This window comes from Pseudopodoces humilis, chromosome 8 (assembly GCF_049639895.1).
Source record: "Pseudopodoces humilis isolate 2021_Gansu_Grassland_sample_001 chromosome 8, ASM4963989v1, whole genome shotgun sequence".
NCBI lineage: Eukaryota > Metazoa > Chordata > Aves > Passeriformes > Paridae > Pseudopodoces > Pseudopodoces humilis.
The window spans coordinates 30253918-30280332 of NC_142207.1; the positions used below are offsets into that span (position 1 = coordinate 30253918).

Sequence of the window (26415 nt, forward strand, 5' to 3'; positions counted from 1 at the left end):
TTACACTGCTCTCAGCTCTGCTGCCACTCTGTTTCTGGGGCCAGGCTCTCAGTGGTGTAAACCCACACAGGGCCATCAGAAATCTGATTGCCAAAGATCACTCAGCTTTGTTTCTAGTGAGCAACTGGCATATGGATTTCCCCTCCCACTGAGCTCTGATGTGCCTGCATCCCTTCTCCTGCTCCCTTACCTCATTAGAGCTTATGACAGAAAGGCAAGTCACCGCCTGGAGCTCCTTGAGAAGCAAAGCACAGCTGCAAGCTCCTCATGCCTTCCTTTTTGTGGCACAGCAGCAATGCTCTGTGCATCACAGGCACTGTCCCTGACTGCTGTTTGCTTCCAAAGCCCACGACACCCTCCCAAGTCGTGTGCCCTCTTCTTTGATCTTTCCATCCATCCCTTTGGTCATAAGAGCAGGAGCTTTGAGCTTTCAAGTAATGCCTGCGTTGTTCATGGCATTGCCGACCTCAGCCAAGGGCTTGGCAGCTTTCCCCAGGACAGAGAGGCACTGTGGGGAGGGCATGGCCTCGGGACGCAGCAAGAGAGAGCAGAGACATGTCCCTGAAAGTCATCCTTCAGTGCAACTTGGAAAGCTGTGACCAACACACAGAGTGACAGGCTGCAAACAGTGACATCTGAAAACCCTGACCTTTCCCACGGTGGGGAGAGTTGTGCTGCTCTTCCAAGTAACTCCTCCTAAAAGGCTTACTAATAACAACAATTAGGAGTAGTAATAATAACAATAATAATGGTTCATGGAACAAATTTGGGGTTCTGACTATCATTCAACAGGGAGTGAAACATCACAACTGTCTCTTTTAGAAGTGCTGGGAAAACTTGTCATAGTTAAGGATTAAAGTACTGGGCAGATGTGACATTTAATATCTGAACTGCCGTCAGACAGGAAATTGCACTTTAAGTTCCATTGTTATCCAAGTTAATAGTAAAAGACATAAAGACAAAAAAAAAAAGACAGATCTAACGGTAAAGACTGTGTGCTGTAGCCCCTGATACCCAGTGATGGTTCCCGTACCACAGCATCCCTTTGGAGCCAGCCCTGTGGCTGGGGATGTGAGCAGGCTTCATGTGGGCCTCCTGTACAACTGCATGAAACACACTGCAAGTTTCCAGGTCACACCATGAACCAAAGAAAAACTAAGATGCTTTCCAAAACGAATGAAAGCAATCTCTTATTTCCCCTAAATGCTTGTCTCTGAAATGTCTTGCTGTGTTTGCCTCTGCCTTTCAATGCTGGAAAAGCAGTGGTACAACAGTGGCAAGCTGTGTGGATTGAGTTCTGGCAGAGTTGGATGGAGCAGGAAGGAAGTTAAAGGGGAAAAAGTTTCACATTTCAGTAGACAGAGACAAGTATTTCCTATAATAAGGAAAGAAGATTTGACAGATTTTTTTCTGTTTTAAGCTTTTTATGCCTCTCTTAATAAAAACTAAACTCCTTTTCTCCTCTTGCCACAGTATATCCTGCCTCAGATAAAATCTTTTTGAAGAACAACATGCACACACAGTATAATCTGATATTATTCCAGTGCTACAGGGAACATCTTGAACATAATTGCACCACATGGAAGTTGACTTGCTATGAGAAAAACACACAAAAAAGCTTTCAAAACAAATCTGTAAACACATTTATGCTCCCAATAGCCATGATAAATCCAATTAAACAGCCAGGATTTGTGTTACAAACTGTCACTAAAGGAGTTAATGCAGTTTCTGTGGCAGGGAATATGCCATCTCCAGGCAAGAAATCCCAGTTCCAAACTGCCTGAGGTTCATTATTTTATAGTCAAGCCTCATTTGAGAGGACCAATAGCCAAACCAAGACCCTTTAAGCCCAGCTTACTTGTATCCCATCCATGCTGGCACTGCATTGCCTGACCCTCACTCTGCCTAGTCCCGGCATCACCTTCTCTCTGTGCCATTTAGGAACGTCAGGATCTCTACTTGCCTCTAATACAAAAAGGTCCTGCAGATCCACGTGCCATGCCCCACACAATACCAGTCTAACATTCTGCTCTCAATACACTGAAAACATACAGCTGAGAACACTGGGGAGGAGTTCTTTCAGCCTGAAACTGAAGAATTTCTTTCCTGCAAATGCCAGTAGTGAACAAAGGAGGAATGCTGCCTTTGGACTGGGAAGAGCATGGTGTTTTGCAGCATAAGGGAACAAGAGACCCTGACTGAAGAGCGTCTGCTTCTGAGGAGCATCAGACAATCCACAGCAAGGTTTCCACTGGCTACCTGTTAGCCACACTGGGAATATAAATCCTACTAAATCAGTGAAGAGCACAGTATCTGCAACACCATTGCTTTGCATCAAAACCATTTATATCTCATTGATATTTCTCATGAGGGAGAAAATTCCATTTATGAGCGCTCTGAGCAAGAGCAGCAGCAGCTGGTCTGGTTCCCCACTGAAAGCTGGTCCCAGCTGCAGCACAACAGTGGAAACCCAGTGTGGAACATCTCGGTGCTCAGCCCCACTGCTGGGCATCCTAATCACACATTAGCCACGTAGGTGAGCCTTCAAAGTTCAACAGCTAACTATTCTTCAAATAAAGGGAGTCATTGGACCCAAATGTGTTCCACCTTTCTGCTGGAAGGGGCTGATGAGCACCCCAGCCATTGCTCCCCCACAGTTTCCCTGTTCCTGTTTTGCCCCCCTGTTTTTAAGGTCTGCACACAATGGGTCACCCCTCCACAACCTCCCCATTTTTCTTCTTCATAGGTTTGAAGACTCCATTTTCAGTGGATGTAGCAATGATCTCTCTCAGGGCTGTGGTGCTATGACTCACAGCAAAAGAAACTAATATAGCACCTGGCTTGGATGCACAGCTTGGAAGCAAAACCAACAACAGGGAACATTTGCAGAGCAATATGTGCCTACAGAACATTGGACAATGATTTTGAGCACTGCAAGTTTTGGCCACTTTGAGATGTTTTAGAAGTTTCTTAATTCTCAGCAAGTGGCAATACTCTGTCTTAAGGCATCCTGTGGCCACACAAGATCAGCTTAATGAACATGAGTGTTTTGGGCTGGAAGATGCTGTTGCTGACAACACGCAGTGTGGATTGGAAGGGCAGGAGCAGAGCTGTGCCACAGGCAGTGGCCACCTGCCTGTGGAGTAGGATGTTTCTCCTCTGGCCTGATGCCAGCAGGCACTGCTTTTTCCCCACTGTCTTTGAACACAACCAGGGATATTTTTATCCCTGTCCTTTCTACACGTGAATACCTGGAAAAGCCAGCATCTTATCTCCCTACAAGGATTATAGACACTTAGATAACAACAAATTAAGAAATTGACAAGTTTAGCTGCGTGATTCCAGCCTGCTGAGTTTATTTGGGCATACAAGATGCTGAAGCCACACCTGCCTGGCTCAGACACCATCTGAATGTTTGCAGAGCTGCTGGACACCTTGAGCAATAATGACGATGCCCAAGGGCTTTATGAGTATTTCCAGGTGTGTCTAAGTTGTTTCTGACCTCTTCAGACTGCAGCCTGTTTGGCTTATGGAGCTGGCAGGATGCCCTGGTGTGTTTGGTACTGGAACTCCTTTGAAGCAGGGAACGGTGTTTGCAAGCTCACCAGTTCTCTGGCATGTCTCCACACTGAGGAAGCGTGCTCGGAGCTGGGAAGTGCCAAAGGTCCAAGTCGGCTGGCAAATAACGTCTGCCTAGGGATGCTTTCCTTTGGACATACAGTTCTGGGAACAGACTTGAAGTTTAATGACACAGAAAAAAGCTCTTGTTTCCAGACTGTGCTGTTTTTGAAATTAACAGCTTAAAAAGGTTATTTTTTCAGGAGTGAAAGAAAAAAATCCAAGCCAGAAGCTCAGTCTCCAGTTAACCTTAACCTTTTGACATAATATGGACAGACAGACATATTTTATATCCTTTTGCATTTATATCCATATTACAAAACTGTACAGGCTGGAGAAATGCTGTGCAGTTAAAAAAAGCTGGCAGTGCATGGAAAAGGAGTTTTGACTTTCAGCCTGGAGTCAGTCTTGTGCCTGCATCTCTTGTGCATTTTCAGCATTGTATACATACATAATCCAGCATCCTAATCCTGAGCCAGACTCCTCCAGGCCCCTGCGCCTCAGAGGAGCCTGGTACTGATGCTACAACCTTTGGCAGATTTGTAACAACACTGAACATGGCTCCACATCCAGAGGAAATTGGAGGATGACACAAGGCTGGTCATGAGTGGATGGTAGGAACCACAGGGACCAGCCCAGCACCACCCCTCACTTTCAGAAGGTGGTCTCACTCCACACTGTGGTAAATTGGACTCTAGATAAACCAGGCTGTCTCCCTGCTCAGCAGACGTGTCCTTCCCCAGTCCCAAACAGTCAAGCAGAAGTTACAGCTCTCACTAATGCCTTGCCCTGCTAATGGCATGAACTGGGCTCTCCCGCTCTTTCACACTCTGGAGATGTGCCCTGCAGTCAGGAGAAGCCAGATTTTCACACAGGCTCAGCACCAGAGGAATCCCACTGACTCCAACAGAATCAGAGCAGCAGGACACACAGAGAGAGGTGCAAAGCTGTAAAGCCCCTGGACAAGTCCTACTGCAAGGGCATTTGGCAAGTACCTTTGTTGCACTTGGCACCAGATCAGAAAACTAAACCCTGCTACTACTTCGATGGGAAAGCCTCTCTCCTCACCTTGCCACACTATTTCTTCAACTTATCCTTTCTTACCCTGTCAGAATAGATGCCAGAGCTGGAAATACTCACTTTCTGAAGAGGATGAATCAGGGAAAAGTGCTTGTTTTCTTCTTTGACTTTCTTGAAGATTCTCTGGCCACTGTCAGAGGCAGGAGCCCAGGCTTGTTCAACCTTTCCTCTGAGTCAGCATAGCAAGTCTTTACCTTCACTTGCTGGCTGGCACGAAAGGAGAAGGAAAGCATTTGTACTCTGCTGCAGTCACCGTCACAAAAATCCTGTTGTTGTCAGCAAGAGCTAATACGGATGTCAAGAGAGGCTGAAATGACTCCATCAGGGAATATTTGTAAAGAGCTATTTGGGGCACATCCTGCATTCCTCAAGTACCTGCAGGAATGGCTGTGATTAGCAGGGGCAAAATGACTGTACATCCTATCCTGGCTCTCCCTGACTAGATGTCCATACATGCACTGAGTATGGCTCGCTTTTATCAGCGTTTTACAAAAAATAGCCCTTTAAACAAGTCACCTTGTTTCAGAGAAAGACATTGGAAAGCTGCTTGTGAGTAATGTACAATGTAAATCCATTAATCAGGCAAAGCCATTGGCATATCTCTACCTAATCATTCCACAGCACTTATTTCTTTGTCTCTCCCATGTTTATATTTAAATCAAACAAATGCAGCAGTCAGTCAAAAAATTCTGAGCTGGTGAGGAAAAAAAAAGTCATTAAGCAGCCTGTTCAGAAGTGCACAGAAAATGTGTAATGACAAAGGACTGTATCCGAAAGCAGGAAAAGTAGGAATTTAAAAATGCCAGGCATATCCTGGGAAGGGAGGGGAAGCATGCCAAGCTGTCGTGCTCCGCCGATAGCAGGAATTTCGCACCGTTGGATTCCATGTGGGTGCAGAGGTGCACCCATAAGGAACAGCAAGCTGTGAAAAGAAACCATCAACAGCCCAACCCTGACTAGACTGGCTCTGAGACAGCAAGGAGATATTTTAGGTAGGTTGGAGGTGCCTGCTTACGGCCATGCCAATATGCCAATATGCCAGCACCTGACTGAGCTGGACCTGGCAGAGCCCACACATTGAAGAAAATAAGGAAGCAGCAAGACACTCAAAAACTTAACAGGTCAAACAGCAGTGGAGAGCCACAGGTTGCCTTTGTGTTGTACCAAGAGCTGGAAAACATAATCAGAACCTCCTTAATACAAACCAGCCTCCTTTGATCTAAAAGGGCTTGACAGGCTCCTTTGACAATACAGAGATTAATCCTGAAGGTAGTTGAGCACACTGGGGCTAAAATTTAATTTCAAGAAACATTGGAAAGAGAGTAATTATTTTCATATTTGTTTAACAGTACTAGCAATTCATTCTTCCAAGAGTGCTTTGTCAAATCTCAGGACAATTACTAAAGGCTACTGTATAAATGTGGAAACAAGAAACAGCAGTCAGTATAAAGATAAATCTGAAGGCACAAGACAGACATGCCTTATTTATTTATCCATAAATAAAACATTGCTCCTATGGCCTCCTTACAAAACCATACCTCCTTCTGTGGCTTCTCATAGCAAACACAGGGGGTTGACTTCTGTTAGTTCTCTTTCCTTCCCAGGCTCTCAAGGTTTGCTTTTAAATTAAATACAGAACGATGTTTTGAAGTTCATGACAGTGGGCAAGCCCTCTTTCTCCACAGGAGGGATGCAGCAATAAAATTGGTCCTGCCAGGTGCTGACCTGCCTGTCTGTATGGCTGAGGGTTGTTCAGCTGCACTAAAGCCCAGGTGTCTGAGACTCAGTCAGGGCGCCAACATCAGTGGTAGGACCACCAGTGTACTTACCACAAACCATCTGGAATCAAAAAGAAACAACAGATTTAGGTAACTACTAAGCTAAGCCACGCATCAAACAGTGGCCTAAGAGCCAAAAGTGCTAATTTCTGAGTCAGCACATACTACTGGCATGCTCTCTTCTGGCATCTCCATCCACCAGCCTAGTTTAGCCCTCATGTTGCTTTCCAGAGGGAATGTCCCTCCCCACCACACTGGCACAGACACAGGCTTGCTCACAGCAAAATGCCCATCTGCCCTCCCACATCCAGCAAAGCATTCCATAGGAGAATATATTTCTATTCTGGGGTTTTCTGGGTAAGCAATGACCCACCACAAGTGTGTATTCTCTTGGGACCTTTCCCCACAGATAAATCCATGTAAGGCATTAGTGCTGCACAGCAGCACAGGGCAATCTCACAGCTGCTTTTGGGCTGCATCAATGCTCCTCTACAGAGCTAACAAGATCCCTTGTGCTTGTAAGCAGGGGTTCAGAGACTCTTGAAAAATGAAGCCTATAACCTATTAATCAAAGCAAATTTAACATAATAAATAAGAGCCTGTGGTCAAAAAACCCCAACTGCTTCTGTATTGCAGATCCAAAGCAAAGAAGGAATCCAGTCAGATTTGTATCACTGCTTCCTTGCTCCATAAATAGCTGCAACTGTCATTCTAAAAATAAACCAGATAAATATTTAAGGCCCACTTCTACTTAAGTTACTGTTGTGCTTACATACTGGTTACTGTTGTGTAAATCAGGAGAAATATCAATGAGATCCATAAATTTACACCACAATGAAGTCAGAGGGAAGCACTGTTTTCCCAGTGATCACAGACAAGTCCTCCCATGAACACTTCACCATCAGCTTTCCTTCCTCCTAACCCACAGATCCCTTTGACAACCATGGGAAAACAAGCATAGGGGGAAATGCCAAGAAAGCTGCTACAGTCCTTTTGCCTAATCCATAAAATGGATAAATAATTTTTTTAAAGGGTACCTCTGTCCTATTTAATTTTTAAACTTAGCCTGAACAAAGACTGCAGAAGATACCTGCTCCCTAGAGGAGTTTAGGAGAAAGTACTCTGCTGGAATTTTCTATCCAGCTTGGTATCTATTCTTGTCAAATAAAACAGCGATTACCATAAAACTACTGTAAAAATAAGCAGCTATACTTTTCTTTTGTAGATAATTTGTCTGCCCCCAAAATAACTCAGTATTTTGCCCATGAAATACTTCAGACTAATGCACTTCTGAAAAAAAAAAAAAACAGTTGGAGATGAACAAAATAGTCTCAAATAGCTATTCTGTCTAATTTTAACTCAAAGACACCATTTTACATCAAATAAAAAGACAACATAATGTACCTGATAATGAATGGCATTATTTGTGAGGGCACTTACAGACCACAAATTATTTGTATTACTGGAATAAACATTCAACAGAATTCACCAAAACATGTGAAACTATTTAAAGGAAAATACAGTAGTTCTCCATCCTGAATAAACCAAGGGGAAAAAAGCAACCCAACGCAACCAAAACCAAGCAAACTGTGCTTGAGCACACATAGGTATTGTCTTGTTCTGATTACATGGGAAAACTAAAGACACAAAGGCTGCCAGTTTTGCTATTTTTCCTTGCTTTTCCAGGAAACCAGAGATTAAGTACCTGGCTTATAAACCTCCAGCAGTTGATCCCACTTCCTTTGACGTTCACCTCCTACAAATGACACAATCCAACACCCACATAGCAGCTCTAAGAAATCAAGAATGCTGTTGCTTCAACAAACCCCCATGCACTTGGGGCCAGCCAGAGAAAGATGAAACACTCTGGAACTCTGCAAACAAATTATACCCATTGCTGACGTAAGGAGCGGGAAGAGAGGGCAAAGGGGAAAAAAGAAAAATTATATAAACCAGAGGAAGCATCCTAGGTCATCCAGGGCAAGGATGAAAACCTCATCCATGTGCTGAGGTTTTAACAGCACACCTGGAAATTGAAAGCCTCTATTAGCTCTAGCGAGAAAGTAAAGAGCAGGCTGCAAGTGGGCAATGAGCATCACTTTGTGGGGTAGAAATGGGACTTGTGTGCCTTCTCCTCAGGCTGGCCTTGCAGGTGCTGCAGGGGAGAGGGGCTGCCTTGCATTGGAGCCCAAGGCAGGCAGGGCTTTGGGGGGCACAGAGAAGCTCCCTCCCAACCAGTGCCTTACAAAGCTATGGCCTATTCCTTTGGCACAGCCCAAATAAATCATCAGCAGGGATCACCTGGTGCCTTTGTGGAAAAACATGGATTCAGCAGCACTGAGAAGATTTGGTGTCCCATCAAACACTGCAAAAAGCTTTTGCACAGCTAGATGAGGGCATTGTGGATGATGCTGAGTGTTTTAGGCATCAGAGTGTACAGGGTGGCAGGACTCCAAAAGCCTGGGAGGAAAACACATGCTGTGGACACTGCTCCCCTTCCTCCTTCCCCATTACTAAAGTGGCAATTTGTCACATATGGAGCTCGAGAGCTCTGCATGCTGCATCCCAGGAATGTCACCCATCACTGGTACCAACAGCATTGCTGCCTGCCACAGCCAAGCCTTCCCTTGAGTGCTCCCAGCCAAAAGTGGTTCTCACTCAATTTTTCACAGCTTAAAAGACCCGGGAAGGGCAGAGGTGACCTGCACTTATAAGTGACCTCCCCCTTCTCCCCCTATTTTGAATTATATTTGTGAGCAAACAGGTAAAAATACTGCCTTTAAGCTCAGAGCTTTGGCCTAAGTACCAGCACCATTTAGGAAATCAGACAAACAAACAGGAAACAAGGAAAATTCTGCATAATTACTCAGAGACACCCTGAGAGGAGGGCTGTTACCAAAACCACTGAGTCTCTTTTTATTGAGGATTTCTTACTGCAGTAGAATGCTGCCTAATAGCTGCTATATCCTGCTTGAGCGAGTATATTCTCCTCGGAAATCAAGCAAAGGTTTCTAATAGTTCTTGACAGAGTGTGGTCCCCTAAAGCTACATTTTCTGTCTGATTCATGCTGACTAACTGTAACCCTACGACAGTTATTGAAAGTTAATTAGCAGTGAAGTGCTAAGAGCTCTAAAAATGAAAATACAAGCGAGAACAGAATGCAGAGTGTCTCCCTTCCCAGAAAAAATACTGTCAAGAAGGTTAACATAACCGAAAAAATATTGCAAGTTGAAAATGTGAGAGGGATTCCTCTAATAACTTGGCTGTGATGGTCCCTTGTTGTGTAGACACACAGCTGAGAGGTAACATATTCCTAAGAGTTTATCAGGGACCCAGTATTTATTTCTTTATTAAATTTGCTAGAGGAAGTGCCTGGAAAGTTACATAGAGACAACACCCAAGTTACATAAAGACAAAGATATAAATCAATTGCTGCTTCCTTTGAAGACTCAAGTTTGTCAGATGTTGCACACGCCATCAAATCCCAACTATTTTTGCCCTTATCCTTCACTTCCTCAGTATTTGCAAGGAAAAATCCACAGTTAGATGCGAGCCCAGCCAGCACCAAGCAGGCGTAGGAGGTGAGGCGAGGAGAGCCACAGCCCTGCACCACCCACTCCCTGCAGATGTAAGCGCCGAGACAAGGTGCGAGGCAGTGGGCAGCACCCTTCAGGTGTTAAAAAAGCCCATCCTGGCACCTCCAGAAGTTGGATAGAGCCCTAAACAATCAAAAGTAAAACTAGAAGCAACCTTCACACAGAGAAGGAGCATTGTTTTAAGAACAAGGTAGGGAACGCATTGAAGCAAAGCAAGTAGGTTGGAAAAGCCAAATGTAGGGCTCAGTGTAAAAATAGACAACAGTGATGCCAGAATGCCTTGGCAAAATTGTGTTTATTGATTTTCATAGAACAGGGAAAAAAGCTCCAGCCCTTTCCACCCCTGACTGCTGGCTGTGACTCACTAGTGATCTAAAATGACTGCAATGAGCAAGCAGGGACTGAGCTCAATTGGACCTCTCTAATATCTTCACAGGGTTGACAGGGGAACGGTGTCCTGCCCAGGAAGTACAGAACAGCTGTGGATGTTCACCTCCATCACAACATCTAATAACACTTCGTTCAGGCCAAGTCCTCTGCGTGGACAGAGGGTCTGATTAATGTGTGGTTCAGCGTCTGGCTCAGCCACCGCTGCTTGCCGGCACCCCGGTGACCGGGCTCGGCCTTTCCCTCGGGCTGGGAGCCGGCTGTGTAAGGAGGACATCAAACACTGTCTCCCGTTCAGCTGGGTGACTGCCTGGGTTGAGGTCTGCAAGCGTCCCGTTTGCTTTGGGACTACTTTACACCTTTACTGGGCAGCCAACATTCTGAGGGGATCACACTCCAGAGACACGCTTTGGGCTGAGCTGTTACGTTCGATGGTTTTCCTCCTCCCTTCCAAGCGCACCCTGTCAACCCCACGGCAGACGTAAGAGGAGCCGAGGGCGGGATGTCACACTCCAGACGGGCCCCTCACCCCCGCACGGCTGCTCCGGCACAAGTGCCGGGTGCCGCGGGTGGAGCCCCGGCCCGCTCGCGCCCTGAGGGGGGAGAGAGCAGCGGGGCCCGCGGGGCCGCACCGCCCCTGCCCCGCCCTTCGGCGGCCGCGAGGGCCGGGGCTGGAGCCGGCGGCGGCCGCATGGGGCCGGCGCCGCCGCCCCGCCGCCGGCAGCGCCCGCGGGCCCGCGCGGGGCCGGGACTGCTCCTGCTGCTCGTCCGGCTGGCGCTGCCCGCGGCGGCCGGGGGCAGCGGGGAGGCGCCGCCAGCAGGTACTGCCCGTCCCCTCCCGCCCCCGGGGCAGGGCGGGTGCTCACAGGCCGGGGGCTCCTCGGCCCCATCTCTAGGGAGCGGGGACACGCTCCGCTGCCGCTGTCCCTGGGCCCCGCGGCTCCCGCTGCCGCCCAACATGGCGCTGCCCGGCTGACGGGCCGGGGCCGGCTCGCCCCGCCAGCAGCTGCAGCGGAGCCGGGCCAGCCGCGGCCTCGGGCGCTTTGCCGTGTCCCCTGTTCTCCCGTCGCGGTCCGGTTCCCGCAGGACGGTGGGCGGGCGCTGGGAACCGGCCCGGGAGAGCCCGCCCGGACAAAGGGACCGCGGCGCACAGGGCGGGCGCGTCCCTCCCGCTCCAGCGGCGGGGCCGGGAGCCGCCTCTGCGTGTGCAGCTCCCTCTGGCTTTCTCAGGAGCTCGGGCCAGGGGAATCGGGTGCAGAACAGATCTTTTATTAACATGTTTAAGGGCAGGCAAACCCCTAAAGGCTGTTCTCAGGTGTAGTAGCAATAAGGAAATCGAGAACCGGCTTCCTCCTTGCATTGACGTTCTCGAGTCTTGGGCGTCCTCCGGATGCTGTAGCAGATGTTGATGGCTCATAATTCCAAATTTCTTTGCTTGAAGTCTCAGAATTTGAGAGTTACTCTAGCTGTGTGTCCTCCCAGTAGCTAAACCCAGCACCACGTCAGAGTTACCCGTTTAGAAGCATCTCTCCTTTTGGAATATAATTGTTTCACTCTGTGGAGCTGATGCAACATTTCAAGCGCCTGATTTTTTCTCATGAAAAATACCTTAGAACTATGGGTAGTAAGAAAATACTTGCTAGCCTTGCATGTGGATGACATTGCCTTTGACACGGATGGATACTTTATCCATAGTGACAGGATGCCCTAAGATGCCCTTCAGGGAAGGTGTGGACACTGGGCTGTGTTTTGGCCCTGCCATTTCCTGTTCCTGGATTATCTCGGTTTTAGGCCTGGGTAGTGCCCAGCCTCACCTTGCTGCGTCAATCGGCAGCACTTCAGTGACAAATAATCCTTTTGCAGCATCATGCGATGACTTTTGTGAAAGTGCCTGCCTAAAGGTACAGCTAGTGCTTGTCTGAATGGTTGTGCTCCTTCCCACATCCCATTTGCCATGGATGAAAATTAATCCCATAGTTAATTTTTCCATAGGAAAAATGCCCAAATTTTAAGATTAAACCAGTTTAGTAGGATCGTGTGTGGACAATAATTCTGTAATGCTATAATAAACCTAAGTAAGAACTATAATAAACCTAAATAAGAATATCCACACAGAATTTTTCATTGGCTTAACTAAATTTGTTAAAATATAATTTAGCTTAATTTCAGCTTCCTTATAGAGACACAGCAGGGTTTTACCTGCAAACAGCATCTCCATGTCTGGATTGAGACTGCACACACCCATTTTGCTGCTCTGAGTGCATGACAGCATGTTAGCAGTTATTACTGAGCTTGGCTGAGACCTACATTTTCTATTCAGTAAGCTAGATGAGTCCTTCTGTTCAGATGTGTAATTATTTCCTCTATGCTTTTCTTAATTATGTTCTTGAAACACTGTGGTAATGCACTGTAGGGTATATTTTACACATGTATATAGATCAGAATGTATGTTATTCAAACTTTGCTCCATTAATCTTTTAGGTCCATTTCTGTTCAAAAATGAAATCTAATTCTGAAGATCATAGGGGCTCACTAACATTTCAGGACGGTTAGAAAAATTCACGTCTCTAATTCAATGATTTATGCTGAGCTGTCAGTGCAGTTCCTTTGCTACATGCCATGGCTGGACTGTGACAGGAGAAAAAACATTCTAAAAAGAAGAGTTTTGTGATTTCACATTTCTGAGGGAGAGGAGTATGACTTTTGTGATCAGCAGCCGTGTCATGTGCTAAATGACTGTGTTAATATGTAAGTCTGTTTACCTGCTCAGACTCCCACAGTTGTGTTCACCACTGGTATAGAGAACTGTGGTGGAGTTACACCCACTCATGCCAGCAGTGAATTTGGCCCAGAGGCCCTGTTCCATTGCCATCAAAACACTGATGCTGAAGCCAAGCTTTTCTGGATTACATTTTTTAAAAATACCACCCTGGATATTTTTTTTCCAAAGGTGTTGCAGTTTACTTTGGAGCCTAAATGACTTGATTAGAAGTCAAATTTGATTTTCCATTTAAATCATATTGGAAATGTTTCTGTCAGCATTTACAACAATGAAATTGACTAAAATTAGACATTTGTACTTGACAGATGCCTAAAATTAACTTTTTTGTTCCCCCCAGGTAAAAACTGCAGTTTATTGCAGGAAATGGATGTCATCCAGAAGCAGGATGAAAACTGTTACTGCTATGTGCAAAACAGAACAATTCACTTACAGTACCTGTGGTCGACTGTCCAGGTAAGAGGCTGTTCTGGGGATCAGTCAATGTATTTCATGTGAGCTTTTCCCAGCAAACCACATGGCTAGTTAGCAAGATCAGGGTAGCATCTCTATGGAATTAATGGTTTTAATGAAATTAAATTAAGGGTTATTAATGGTTTGAGTGGGACCATGATAGAAATGCAGCATTATGAGCCTCCAGTTGGGATGCAGTGCAGTTTGGTCTCTACTGTAAGGATGGCAGCCAGGCTTAGAGTATGATAGTGCCACAAAAACATTAATTTAGGATTGTCTGTTACTTTCTTGCATACCTTTTCTGTGGATGGACCACTGTTAACCTCTGCAACAAATGTTTTTGCTTATCACCAACTGCCATTATGGAACTTCTAAATTTGACGACTTGTGTGCAGTTCTGTGGCTCTCTCACCACAGCACACCAAAGTGTAGGAACCAAAGGCTCGTTAGATTGTGACTAATGAACAAATACCAGCAGCAGTGTGTTTGTTCTCTTGAGTAACAGAGGGTCATCTTACAAGACACACATTTAGAGATTAGTTTGAAGCAAATAAACATCTCTTCAAGAGTGGAAGCAGTAACAGCTAAAGGAATTAGCTAACCATCTCCATGGTTCCTTTTCTTTCCTGAAAAGTATGTCTCCAGACAAAGGAAGGAAACTGTTTCATCTTGTCTCTGTTGGAGGACTTTTCTCTCAGATACAAGGAAGTGGAATATCTCTTTGTCTGTTCCCAGAGCTATTTTCCTCAGGAACATGTTGCAGATGTTTTTATGAATGGTAGCAGATTCCAGGTGGTAAAACCCTCCATCAGTCACACAAACTTTCCTGGAGTCAATGTTTAAAAGCAGGAAGTTCAGATTTTTTTCCACAACAAATTGCTTGCTGACACATTATCTCCTCTCCCAATACAAACCTGGTTTATTACCCATTGCATCACTTTTTTGCAGATGGATCTTTGTTGTCTAGTAGGCCCTGATGAAATGCTCACCATGTATCAGAGCTCTCAGAAAAATCACCCCAACTAAAAAGATGGGCAAGGTCTTTTACCAGTTTGTTGGGAGAGGGCACTGGGAACCAGCAAAAAAACTCCAAAATACCCAACAAGAATGTGCTTCTATTTAAATTTCTGGTTATGCTAGCTTTCATTTTCGTCATCCCTCATGTACCCAGCATGAAGATTGCATTATAAGGAGAAGCAAGTCAAATGTGTTATGGTTCAGGAAGGGAAGGAGGAAAGGTATGAACATTCACAAAACAAACTGGTCAGTCAGCTATTTACTGGTTTTGTTAGAAATTTGTGTGTGGCCAAGTGTCACAGTACAACCAAACCCACTGTGCTTTTGCATAGATTGGGGTCCCTCCACTGAACTTGGCTGCTGATGAGTTCTCTGAGTTACCTTGTAAGGTGATTAATTGTAAACTTAAATTAATCTTTGCATAGTATAAATATCCAATACTAAACAATTAAGACTGATTTTCATTACCATGCATGGTTGATACATGATACAGTTCACAAAATCCCACAGTGATTCTGAGCTGCTTCTCTGTGTATTCTGTTCTTTGTTTCTAGATAAAAGTTAACAGCAGAGAAAAGTTCCGGTTTGAGCCTATTTCAGAAAAAAACAACTGTCGGAATTCAGAAACTGTTTTTGAGTTTGCTGCATGTGCTGTTCAAATCCTCTGGAAACCAGAGACATGTACAGAAACTTTTCTGAGCATAAAACAATATGGAGAAGATGTTTGTTTCAAAATACAACCCTTCAAAATTGAACCATACATTGTGAGGGTGAAAAGAGAAAGTAAGTACCAAATCTTTGAGTTTAGATTACAGATGGCTTGGTATTGCCAGTGCTACTGAATGTACCATCTCTTCTGTAAGAAGCTTAGGACTTTTCTGTTGATATTTTATATAATCAGCATTTCAGATTGAATTAGTCTAAAGTCAATTTCTATTTCTTTCCCCCCTTTTTAGTGCTAGATGGAAAGCTCTTGTTTTTGTTTGTAGCTGGAATTTTTCTGTTCCATTTTGCAAACAGCCTGAGCAGGTGAGTACTAGCTGCTTTTGACCTTCTTTCCCAAAGTCTGTGCATCTTTGGTCTGTTTGCTAAGCTAAAGAGGTAGTTCTTTGGGAAAGTGAAATAAGGAACTAAATATATATTTAAAACTTCCTCATACCATTTGTGTTTGGACAGGTTGTGACATACGTTGGAGTACCTAACTGTTTATTAGTCAGCTGTGTTAGGGTTCTTGTATCCAAGCTTCCTGCACTGGGGGACACCAAGACAATCAATCCTCAGTGGGCAAGTATGTGGATCAGGAAAGTCCTTTTTCCCTTTTGTAGACCACTGAGGATAGCAGAATGCTGGTTATTAATGATGCCTTCCTGCGGGGGAAATATTTAGGATAAAGTCATCTGGGGCCTCTTCTGCCTCCACCTTTGTGCCAGCCTTTCTTCTGATGCACATTTTGCATAGCATGTAAGGGAGGATACTCAGTTGTTACAGCAAAATATATGCCTACAACTTCAAAGCAAAGTGAGTCACAAAATAATTGTCAGGAGGCACCTCTAAAACAAGCAGAGCAGCAATAGGTTTTATAGCATTAACTCTGAATTAATAAGATGGAATTTATAAATGCATATGCTTAGGAAAAAAAAAAAACTTGTGGGTTTGTGGAGGTTTTTCTGCATTTTAAATGAATATAAAACTTCTCTTGCAGTACAGAACCATATTGGTTATTTAATTTCCTTCTGTGTACTAGAGACTAGAAGGTCAATGCAATCAGAAGTAGTGTGAGCTTAAAAAAACTGCAGCACAGTCTCTTAACCTGTAAGAACTCCAGTGACCTTAAGTATCTGTTGGGAACTTTTCCTAACACAGATTTAATACCTGAACTGGGCCTGTTGACCATATAACTACAACTCTAACTTACAGCTGATTTAAGTTCTTATTGAAGATCACTGCCATTTTTACAAATGTTGGCATCTTAATCAATTACAAATGATACTTCTCACCATATTCTCTCTTGTTCTCTTACAGGAGTGCCAAGTTCTTTTACCTTTCTGGAATAATACTGGGTGTTCTTGCTCTGCTAGTCTTTGTCCTGTTGACACTTAAAAGATTTATTCCAAGGGTAAATCTACATTTATAAAACAAAATAATAGCAATCATCATAATACAAGACGTGACAGTACAAAGCCTGATTCTGATCTTATTCTGGTTTTGTGGCCAGGTAACTGCACTGAAATTACTGCAGGATTGCTTGAATCAAGTAAATATATTTAGGCCAGAGTCAAGTTCCATTTAGCTTCCTCCTAAGTTTAAACTGAACAGGTGTTGGTGATGTACAAGAAGAGTACCTTCTGAAACATAAATTATTTTTATTGAACTGGAGCTAAGCTTACCTTTGAATCTGTGAATTAATATAAATAAAAATATAGTTGCAACTGAGACAGATTCTCTTCCATTCACGAAAGGCAATTCACTGTAAGGCAGATGTAAATTTTTCCTTTACTTTTATAAAGCCTGTGTATTCCCATAATATTGCTGAGATACGTTAATTGGGAACACACGTCCATAGGGTTATACTGTGACACTGGGACACGATACACAAACACAGGGATGCAGTTGCTCTGCTTGTAATTGATACTCTTTTGTTGTAGCATGCAGAGGATTCTGCAGTGGAAGTCTCAAACCCTGTAGGTCTAAAGAATTTCACATCTATTTTAGCCTGTGAGTTTCTTTGGAAACCATGGTCCTGATTCTGACTTGAACTTTTTTTTCCTTTGTTTGTTTGTTTTTAATTTCTAGCACAGTACCTTCTGGATTTTAATGAGTGGCTCCTGGATGGTCTCTCTTTATTTTATTTACTGCTTCAAAGAGAATATACAGTGGTTGTGGTCTGAACACAAAAACTACCTGTTGGGTAAGAAAATTACCAAGAAATGTGCTGCTGATTTTGGTTTAATTTAGTAGTCAGATGAATACCTGCCCATAAAAAAAGAAAATCAAGTGACTCATTTATAGAGCTCTATTTTCTCCTAAGCCATGGATGTTGAAACATTCTAAAGGTTCCTAATCCAGGCATTTGAGTGTTTACTCACATTGTATCATTAAATAGAGTTTGACGTAGAGGACTAGTTCTAAGAGCAGATTTTGCTTGCATTATTGTTCATTTATTTGCTGTTACTTACTTTCCCTGTAAGAGCAAAAGGGCAGCTCCTCTGGTTTGCACTTTGCTGGATGTGGGAAATGGATGCACACACGGGGAACAGGATGTGGCTGCAGGGACTGACAAACCTATTGATCTGGCACCTGCCTCCACATGGTCATGTGAGGAGAATTCATGTGCAATCAAGAGCATTGGCTAAAAGCTGTTCAGAGATAACCGTGTGAAGTCTTGGCACACTCTGGAAATAGAAAGCACATAAAAGATCATGCACTTGTCTGTAAGACAACACAAGAATCAGCAGGTTACACTTCACAGCAGCTGCAAGCTTTGTGAAGCAAAGTGAAGTTTATAGGGGTAGTTTTCATCTTTTTCTCCATGTCCTTTTGTGTTCCTACAGGGTATTTTCTGGCTGTTGGGATTACCAGCTTTGCCATTTGCTATCATCATGGGCCGCTGACCACGGAGCTCAGCATAACCTTGTTCACATGGATGCTCCAAGTAACAGCCTTTGTCCTGATCTACTTGGGTGTCACCATCCCTCAAGTTGCATATGCAGTCATAGCAGTCAGCCTCTGCTCCAAAGGCCTGTGTTACCCCCTGGGTGCTGCCTGTCACATTGCCAGGTCTGTGTGTGAATATCCAAGTCCTGGGAGAACCAGGAAATACTGGAAACTGATAATGAAAAAACCCTACACTTCAATAATGGTTTAGGAATTTCTAGTACTACTTCATAATTTTGCCAAATGTAAAACTGCAGTAGGAAAGGTTTAAGGTCCAGAGACACAGAAATTATTTTCCACTTGGCAGTTTTAAGCAGGAGTTTTGTTATGTGGATAATGGAAAAATGTGACTGTGTTCTTAGGACAAATGTAGCACCTTCTAGTCCACAGCATATGGCAACAAGAACATTTCTGTTTGATTGATTAGGCTGCAGCAATACTGCCTTGGTTTGACGTGTAGTGAGAGAAGCTGCAGGGAACTCATATGGAATCTTAGGGATAAAAGAGTGTACCATCACCAAGGATGCAGCTGTTCAAAAGCGACAGTCTTTGGAGGTTGAATAGAGTTCAGAGACTAAAATCACATGTCCACAAAGTAGTGTTCTCCATGATTTTAGTTTTCCAAGTTTGTTACCTCCCTCTGATTCATAGAAGCAATCTATCAGAAAATTATGGAGATATTCCTCAGTATTCCTAGAGGCCCACTTACATTGTGGATTTGGAATGCTTAACTTGTTAAGTGTTTTCAATAGCAATACAGGAGCAACGTGTTTGCTCATCCTTGAATTTGAAGAATGTTTTAGCACAAGTGCAATGCCTCAAATGAAGATTCTGTAAAACCCTGCCAATTGACATCTGTTTTTTACCTTCAGTGATGGATAGCATCCAGCTTCAGAGTCTTTGGAACAGACTGTTCCATAGTTGTGGACTCTGCTGAACCGCAGAGAAGTAGGAAGAGGCAAAGGCTAGAACTGGCATAACCAAAATAATAAAAACCAAATAATTTGGGTTTGGGTTTTTTTTACACACAGGTTAGTTTTGAAGAACATACTGCATTGGTTTTGTCCTCTCTTTTTACATGCTGAAGTGTGGCCTGAGTTGAAGCTTTTTTTATTTTAGGTAGAATTTACCATTTGTTGTAGACCAATTTTTGCCTGCAGCTGAGGAGCAACAGCTGTTTCAAAAGCAACATGTAAGATCAGCACCTGTTGTAATCAGGTTCATAACACTGGAATCAGTATGATGTGGCCACAAGTTCACTTTTACTTTGAAGTTTTACACTGAAACACTGTAGATTATTCTTCATGTGGTTCTTTTCGGTTTTAATGAACTGATGCTTCTATAAAGAAATATAGTTCTACAAATCTCTCTTAGGAGAATGATAAGGGCTTTCTAATTTTTCTGTTTCAAAATCCTTAAGCCACAGCACCAAACTGTGAGGCTGTGATGCCAGATACACAGTTCAGAGCAGCAAATATATCAAAATAATTTAGAATCTTGCAGTATTTCTTGTTAAGAGCAGTGGATCTCACTGAGCCAGCAAGACCCTTCACTACTTGACCTAAACAATGGCTACAGTTCTCTGCTTTAAAGGGGTATAAGGAGGAAAGTTGAATGCTGCTGATGTTGGAGCAGGTGTTTTTATACAGAGCTGAAAGTTTTATGGGCATCCAGCCCTTGCTTATCTTAACTCATCACAACATTTAAATTGAAAGCAGTCGACAGAAGGAAACAGAACATGGCACACTTTCTAATTTATATCTAATTATATTATACATTGCTACACAGCAGCTAAAAAACCATCAGATTGTAAACATTTTGGCCTCAGACTACTCAGTTTTGTAATTTAGAGCAAGATTTAAGAGAAGCAATCTAGTAAACAACACGAACAACTCACAACAGGCTTAGAGCATTGCTTATCTTTCAAGTAACATATGCAGACTGGGTTTTGATTCAGCCCGTGTCTCTGCACAGACACATTTTGCATTTTGCACCTAAAAATGGCTGAGCAAGCAGCCATCTCTTTAATTCTGTGAGATTTTAGTCCATGCATACACAATAAGGACCTGATCTAAAGCTCATCTGAAGCTCATTAAATATCATATGAAATTTTACAGCTTTGGTTCAGACCTAGGGTAAACAGGCTAGCAAACACTACATACCTTGTCCTCAAACGTAAGAATGCAGCTTGTTCTCTTGAAAGGGTAGGGGTGACTAATGTATGTTAATAGCAGGTATAGAGAAAAAGGGCAGATAATTACATGCCAGAAGACTTTATAAATACTGATTATTTTAATTTCGTTCTAGAAAAATGAAGCATCACTTTAAATCAAAAAAATTGGTGTTTAAATACCTTACTGAAGAGGAATACCGAGAACAAGGTGAAAGTGAAACTATCAGAGCTCTGGAGGAGCTGCGCTCATTCTGCAGGAGCCCTGACTTCCCATCTTGGATAGCTATATCCAAACTCCAGGCCCCACACAGGTAAGAAAACCTGGCTCCTCTAAAACGGGAAACATATTGCACAGACACTGGCACACAGCAGATCTAAATGCCACTTCAGGCACTGTTCCAGGTGTTTTTATCTTGCATATCCCACTCAGGACCACAGCCACACCTCTCAAGGGTATAACTTGCTGGTGGCATTAAATTTCTGTTTGTTACTCCCTGACCACAAATTACTCTTGGGAGTTTGCAGACCTTCACAGCTAATTTACGGTCACAGAACTTAAAGGCTTCCTACAGTGTCTCTGTAAGCTCTTGCAGAGATCCTGGTGGCTCTCTAACCAGTGAAATTTCCCTCCTTCAGGTTTTAGAACCGTGCCCTTTTCTGTGGTGTAAAATTGGGGCAGGGTGAAGATACATACTCACATATTATCTATATTAAGCTCTCCAACTGCAAACCTGCAGTCAGGAAATCCTATTATTGAAGTATCACTATATAAGATTAAGAATACAGAGAAATAAATCAATACCTGCAACTAGCAAGTAGAACAGGTAGAAGAGCCGTACCATGTATAGCTTAAGAGATAAACCTAAAACAAATACAGGGCAGGAAGGGTCAAACAAGCAAAGCCAGAAAACCCTGCAGAATGTAAAATTAATCGTAACAGTGTATTCCCATCAAAACAAAAACTTGAAGATATCAGAAGCAGAGTTTAATATATTAGCCAGCCACAAAGACTTAGTCCTTGCCACAGAACCAAGTGTCACGGTTTTAAAGGAACCCCAGTCAGCTTGGAATTTAATCAGTAACAAGTTAAATCCAGTTTCAGAACCTTCATCTCCCTTGGATTGGCACACAGACAGTCTCTCTGCCAGGTTTTATAGATTTACTGTTTACAGTCTTACTTTCTAAGCTGCTTGCCTTCCTTTAGCATGATGGAGAGATAAAAAGGTGAAAGCTTTTTGTTGTATTGTAGAGCTAAATCCCACCGAATGTACAAAACAACTGAGACACATGTATTTTCTAGCTGTCATTTCATTAATAGAGTTGTTATAAACTGTTCACTGGTTGAGAACAGGGAAATAAAAAGGAGAATCAACAGCAATCAGATTTAGAGAACTCCTCCCAGCTCCCATTAAGCATCAGACTGTGGTTCATCCCAAGGCAAACCTGTTCCCCATTTAGACTAACAGAGCTTCCAAGAACAGCGAGGTGACGACATTCATCTCACAGAAATGTTAAGTCTGAAATGTAAATTATTGATCAGTTTACCAGAACTCCAGAATATAGCTGCATTTCCTTTTTCATACATTTCTCTGATGCTGTTGACACTTACCCAGGTGTCAGAACTGCCGTCTGTTCTCACACTCTTGCCAGAAACCTCCAGCTCCATTCTCTCTCCTCAATGGAGTTGCCCACTGAAAGTAGGATTTGTGGCAGATTGCTTATATGGACAGTGCTAAGTTCATGCTTTGTTCTGGCATTTACTTGGAGCAGCTACAGAATTCCCAGTCTGCAGCTCCATCTTCACCAGAGGAGGAATTCTTTGGGAAGACTTGAGCTCAGCTTGCCCACATTGCACACGCAGCACTAGCAACAAGGTGACTACACACAATGTAGGAGTGCAGAATTCTTGCCATTTTTTTCCTTTCGTTAGCAATATCAACACACCTGAATTCTTACAGCCTTTGTCTCAAATATGCTACAGCTTTAATTAATTTTTAGAAGCAAAAGTACCAACTTCCCCACTGCACAAATGCTTACTCTGGATTACCCTGCAAGTATTGACAAGACGTGAAAATGAAGTTAGATCTTCTTGCTTAGTCACAAGACCTTGCAGATGGTTTCCAGAAGAGCAAAAGTTACTTCTACAGAAAATACTGAAAAGATGAGCCGGGAAACCAATCTCTGGGGTTGTTGCCATCCGTTGGAACTTCCCCTCATCTGCACTGCCTGTGGGGATGTCCTTACAGCACTCCTGCTTAAATAGCAATTCCCTACAATTTACAGTATTTGTTCTATTAATTTCTAGGCTGATCACATCTCCCTTTCAAAATCTGGCAGGTTTGCAGCTTTTGTTTTGGGATCTCCCCACGTTTCACCTGCAGAAACAAAGGCGCATGATGAGCAGTATGGCATTGGGAGCTCCTTCCTGGAAGAGCAGCTGTTTGAGACAAGGGTACAGTCTGAGCAACATAAGCCAGCCAATTTTGTCCATGAAGAAGATGAAGAGAATGAAAATGAAATGCATACACAAATTCCATTTCCATATGCTACTGAGCTGCTCTGAGCTTTGGGAAATAACAACAAAAAAAGAGACAGAAAACACACTTGTCTTAGAAAGGGAGGCTACAGAATGAGAACTCACACTTGGCATTTTCTTGTGGTTGCTGGTGGACAAAGAAGGATTTTTGAAAAAACTGCTTCCTGTGTCACCAGTGTTACCTGATTTGAGCAACAGAAGAAAACCATAGGGGCTGTTCAAGTGAAGAGGAATCTTATGCTATGGGTATTTTCACTGGGGAAATAAACATCAAACACTGTGTATTTCCAAGGCAAGTACTGGAGACAGCCTGTCCACCAGGATGCCTTCTTTTATCAAGGACACTACCTCTAGTAAACAGAATCTGTTTTGGCCCTTTCCATCATCAAGTCCTCTGTGCTGAGCACTAGAGGGAGGAAAAGCCATTTTTAATACTCTCCTTTTACTAAGTACCCTCTGTGTCAACACTTCTGATAATGCTGTTAGAGTGTCGATAAACTGTGTTCGTTGTTTGTGAGACTATTTCATAGAGAGTTAACACTGCTGAATGAGGTTTGTTTTCTCCTCTGGCTGGGCTTGTCTGTTAGCTTCCTCCTGCCTCTGCCTTTAGTTTTAAGCTCCCCTTTCCCCTCAGAATGCTGCCTGACTTTTCACCCTCTGTTTTTATTATTCTGTTCTGGACCACTGCTGTAGTACTGCATTTTGTTCTTTCCAAGTCTTTGTTTATTTGCATACTTTCTTCCCTCTTGTACAGATCTTCTGCTAAACCTTTCTCTAGCCCTCTTGATTCTCCACCTCTGACAATGCAGGTGATTTAGGAGAGGTTTTCCATCCCCAAACATTTCTGCTATTGCCTTCAGTTTCAGTGTCAGCTTAACTCAGACAGGTGCTGTTGTCTATTCCAGGCCTCTCAAGAGCCCCAAAAAGGCCACAAAGGCTGAGGCTGTTTCAGCTGCGTGGAGAAACTGCTATTAACAGGGCCAGAGTGCTGCTGTGAGCCTGGAACTGGGAATGCAGATAACCCACACACAACTCCACTAGCCTCAGAGTATTCAGTAGTTTGTTTACTGAGTAAGAAGCAGAAAATCATTCCCAGCAAAACAATGAGGGAAGATACCTGGCTTTTACTTTCCCTTTCCCAGCGGTCTGTGAGATTTCTCACAGGAGGTACTTGGGGAGGAAAAAGAGACCAGGGAGAGAAATTTAGGCAGTGTCTTTCATTTTATGTATTACACAGTCCTAGGCTAGGGAGTAGAGTGTGTACCTCAGTTCATCCGCCTGCAGATGTAATTTCCTTCTTTTAGACTATCCCTCCCTGTATTCTTCTGTTCACTTCACAGTTTTCCTTTACTGTCTTAAAAACTGCAGAAGGCAAAGGACTATTAATTCTGTCTCTATCTGATCTTACAAACCCACCAGGAACTGTCAGCAATGGGGAGTAATTGGTGCTCAAGAAGGGCATGTTAGACTGGGATCTATCTGCTTTAATAGGGGTGTCTGTTCTTTGCAACATGCCTGGTGGTGCAGCATGACTTCAGCAGTACAGGTGCTGTCCTGGGTTCTCCTTGTCCATCACTGCATCAGGGACAAAACCCATTACCTCCAACAGTGCTAAATGCAGCCGTACCATAACCCAAGAGCTCCTCTGTGCAACAAAGGACTGAGTTGGTGCTTGAAAGCCTTAAAGCCTTACTGATGTGGTCTTTCCTTCTTTATATTGCTTCAGCTTTGCTTCAGTTTAAAAGGATCACTTTCATTTTACAGTAAAGAGACCCTTAACACCCTTTAGTGTCACAAAATTTTAAGTACCTCAGCAGAATCAAAAGCATGTTTAGCAGAGAAAGCCATGTCAAGCAGGTGATCCAAAATACATTTGCTGTTAAGTCAAGGACATTCAAAAACAGGGCAAGAGTTCTGTCTAGGAAGGCCACTAGCAGCAAGACTCACCCCTAAGAGAGGCTGCTGCTACCAAATCCATGGTAAATTGCCACCCACACTCTGGAAGTCGGGTTTGGCTTGGGGGGCTCTGGAACTAGCAACAAGCATTTGTGAAAACAGAGGAAAATCTCATTATCTTGGATAGTTTGGGAGAAAGGTGGAAACTCCTCCCTGAACAATTACTATAGACCAAATCAGATTCATTTAATGTTTGTGTCATCATCATGAAAATGGAGGATTTAAAATCATTACAGATGAGGCAAAGGATACTCAAAGAGATGTCTTAAAAGTTTTTGTGCATGTTTTAAAGTACACAGGGTTGTGTTTTTTTAGCCAAGATCTCCCGTCCAAGCAATTTGAGGCCAAGAAGGAGAATCAGATTTGTCTGAGCTTAAACACATAGTTTTTCTGGATGTCCTCTCTTTAGTGAGGTAGTGATGATTACCGTTCCATAATATGTAGGTATGTAAGTACATAATATGTATTTACATACAATAGCCCAGATTATACATGAAGTATATTGCCTATGCAATATGTTAAACGGAGAAGCCCCCATCTCCCTCCCCCCCCCCATTAGGTAATTACATGTTTTAGAAGAATACCTCAACATACCTTGAAGAATACTTTGTTGAAGAATACTTCAACAAGGAAAAAAGTTAAAAACCAGTAAAAATTAAACAAAAACCATCCCACGCTGTATATAGTTGTGAGATCCATCATTTGGCAGGGATGGGTAAATACTATCCAAAGTAGAGCAGGAAACTACTAAATGCATGCAAAATAGAACAACAGCAACAGGAGAAAGATAATGGCTATCTTAGTGGGTAGCTAATACTGACTTCAAAAATCCTCCCAAGCCTATTCCAACACTAGAAGAGTTTCATAAACAAACCCTACCAAAATCAGCTGCTGTCACTGGAGCCCTGTTTACTTGCACAGTGCTCCTGTGACATGTGGAGATGACACACAGCCTTACTGAAACACAATTGTTAAGTACTGTCCACTGTTCAGCTAGAAAATCTAGGAACAGAATCTAGGCATTAGCCCATTGCCCTAACTCTTACAAAAGCCTTTCTCCCTTAACAAAGGATGTTATATTTATCTCTGTTCTCTGTGGTGCTCACAGTGATGCCATGCACTCCTCCATATCGACCAGTTTACAACACATTGGTTTGTGTCCCTTACATTCCCTGCACCCCACAGAAGGGAATCGGTGCCTACAGTCAGATTTTATTATCAAATACTGTTTTAACACAGTGCAGGAGTAGTTCCCAGGCTCTTGGTTCAGCATCCTCCAGTGACTTTAGCAAAAGGTCATTATCACTGAATTTTTTTCACTTCAGGTGGTTATGTTCACTGCTGACACTAATATGAACAAATAAAATAAAAGTTCATGTTGATACTA

General features: G+C 43.3%; 1 protein-coding gene across 1 annotated transcript; it reads left to right on the forward strand.

The window, feature by feature from the left end:
• The first annotated feature begins 11151 nt into the window (after window positions 1-11151).
• On the forward strand, window positions 11152-24787 carry NEMP2 (nuclear envelope integral membrane protein 2). Its single transcript, XM_014259057.2, has 9 exons — window positions 11152-11281; window positions 13580-13695; window positions 15264-15492; window positions 15666-15738; window positions 16732-16825; window positions 17503-17617; window positions 18261-18486; window positions 20671-20847; window positions 22874-24787. The coding sequence occupies exons 1-9, from the start codon at window positions 11152-11154 to the stop codon at window positions 23097-23099; spliced, it is 1386 nt and encodes a 461-aa protein (XP_014114532.2). The 3' UTR covers window positions 23100-24787.
• The last annotated feature ends 1628 nt before the right edge of the window (window positions 24788-26415 follow it).

Bases quoted from the DNA above. Each gene is read 5' to 3' on its own strand.
- NEMP2 (XM_014259057.2), top strand. From the start codon at position 11,152: ATGGGGCCGGCGCCGCCGCCCCGCCGCCGGCAGCGCCCGCGGGCCCGC. The intron at 15,493-15,665 runs GTAAGTACCAAA...CCCCCTTTTTAG, and splicing joins TGTGAGGGTGAAAAGAGAAA to TGCTAGATGGAAAGCTCTTG. The intron at 17,618-18,260 runs GTAAGAAAATTA...GTGTTCCTACAG, and splicing joins ACACAAAAACTACCTGTTGG to GGTATTTTCTGGCTGTTGGG.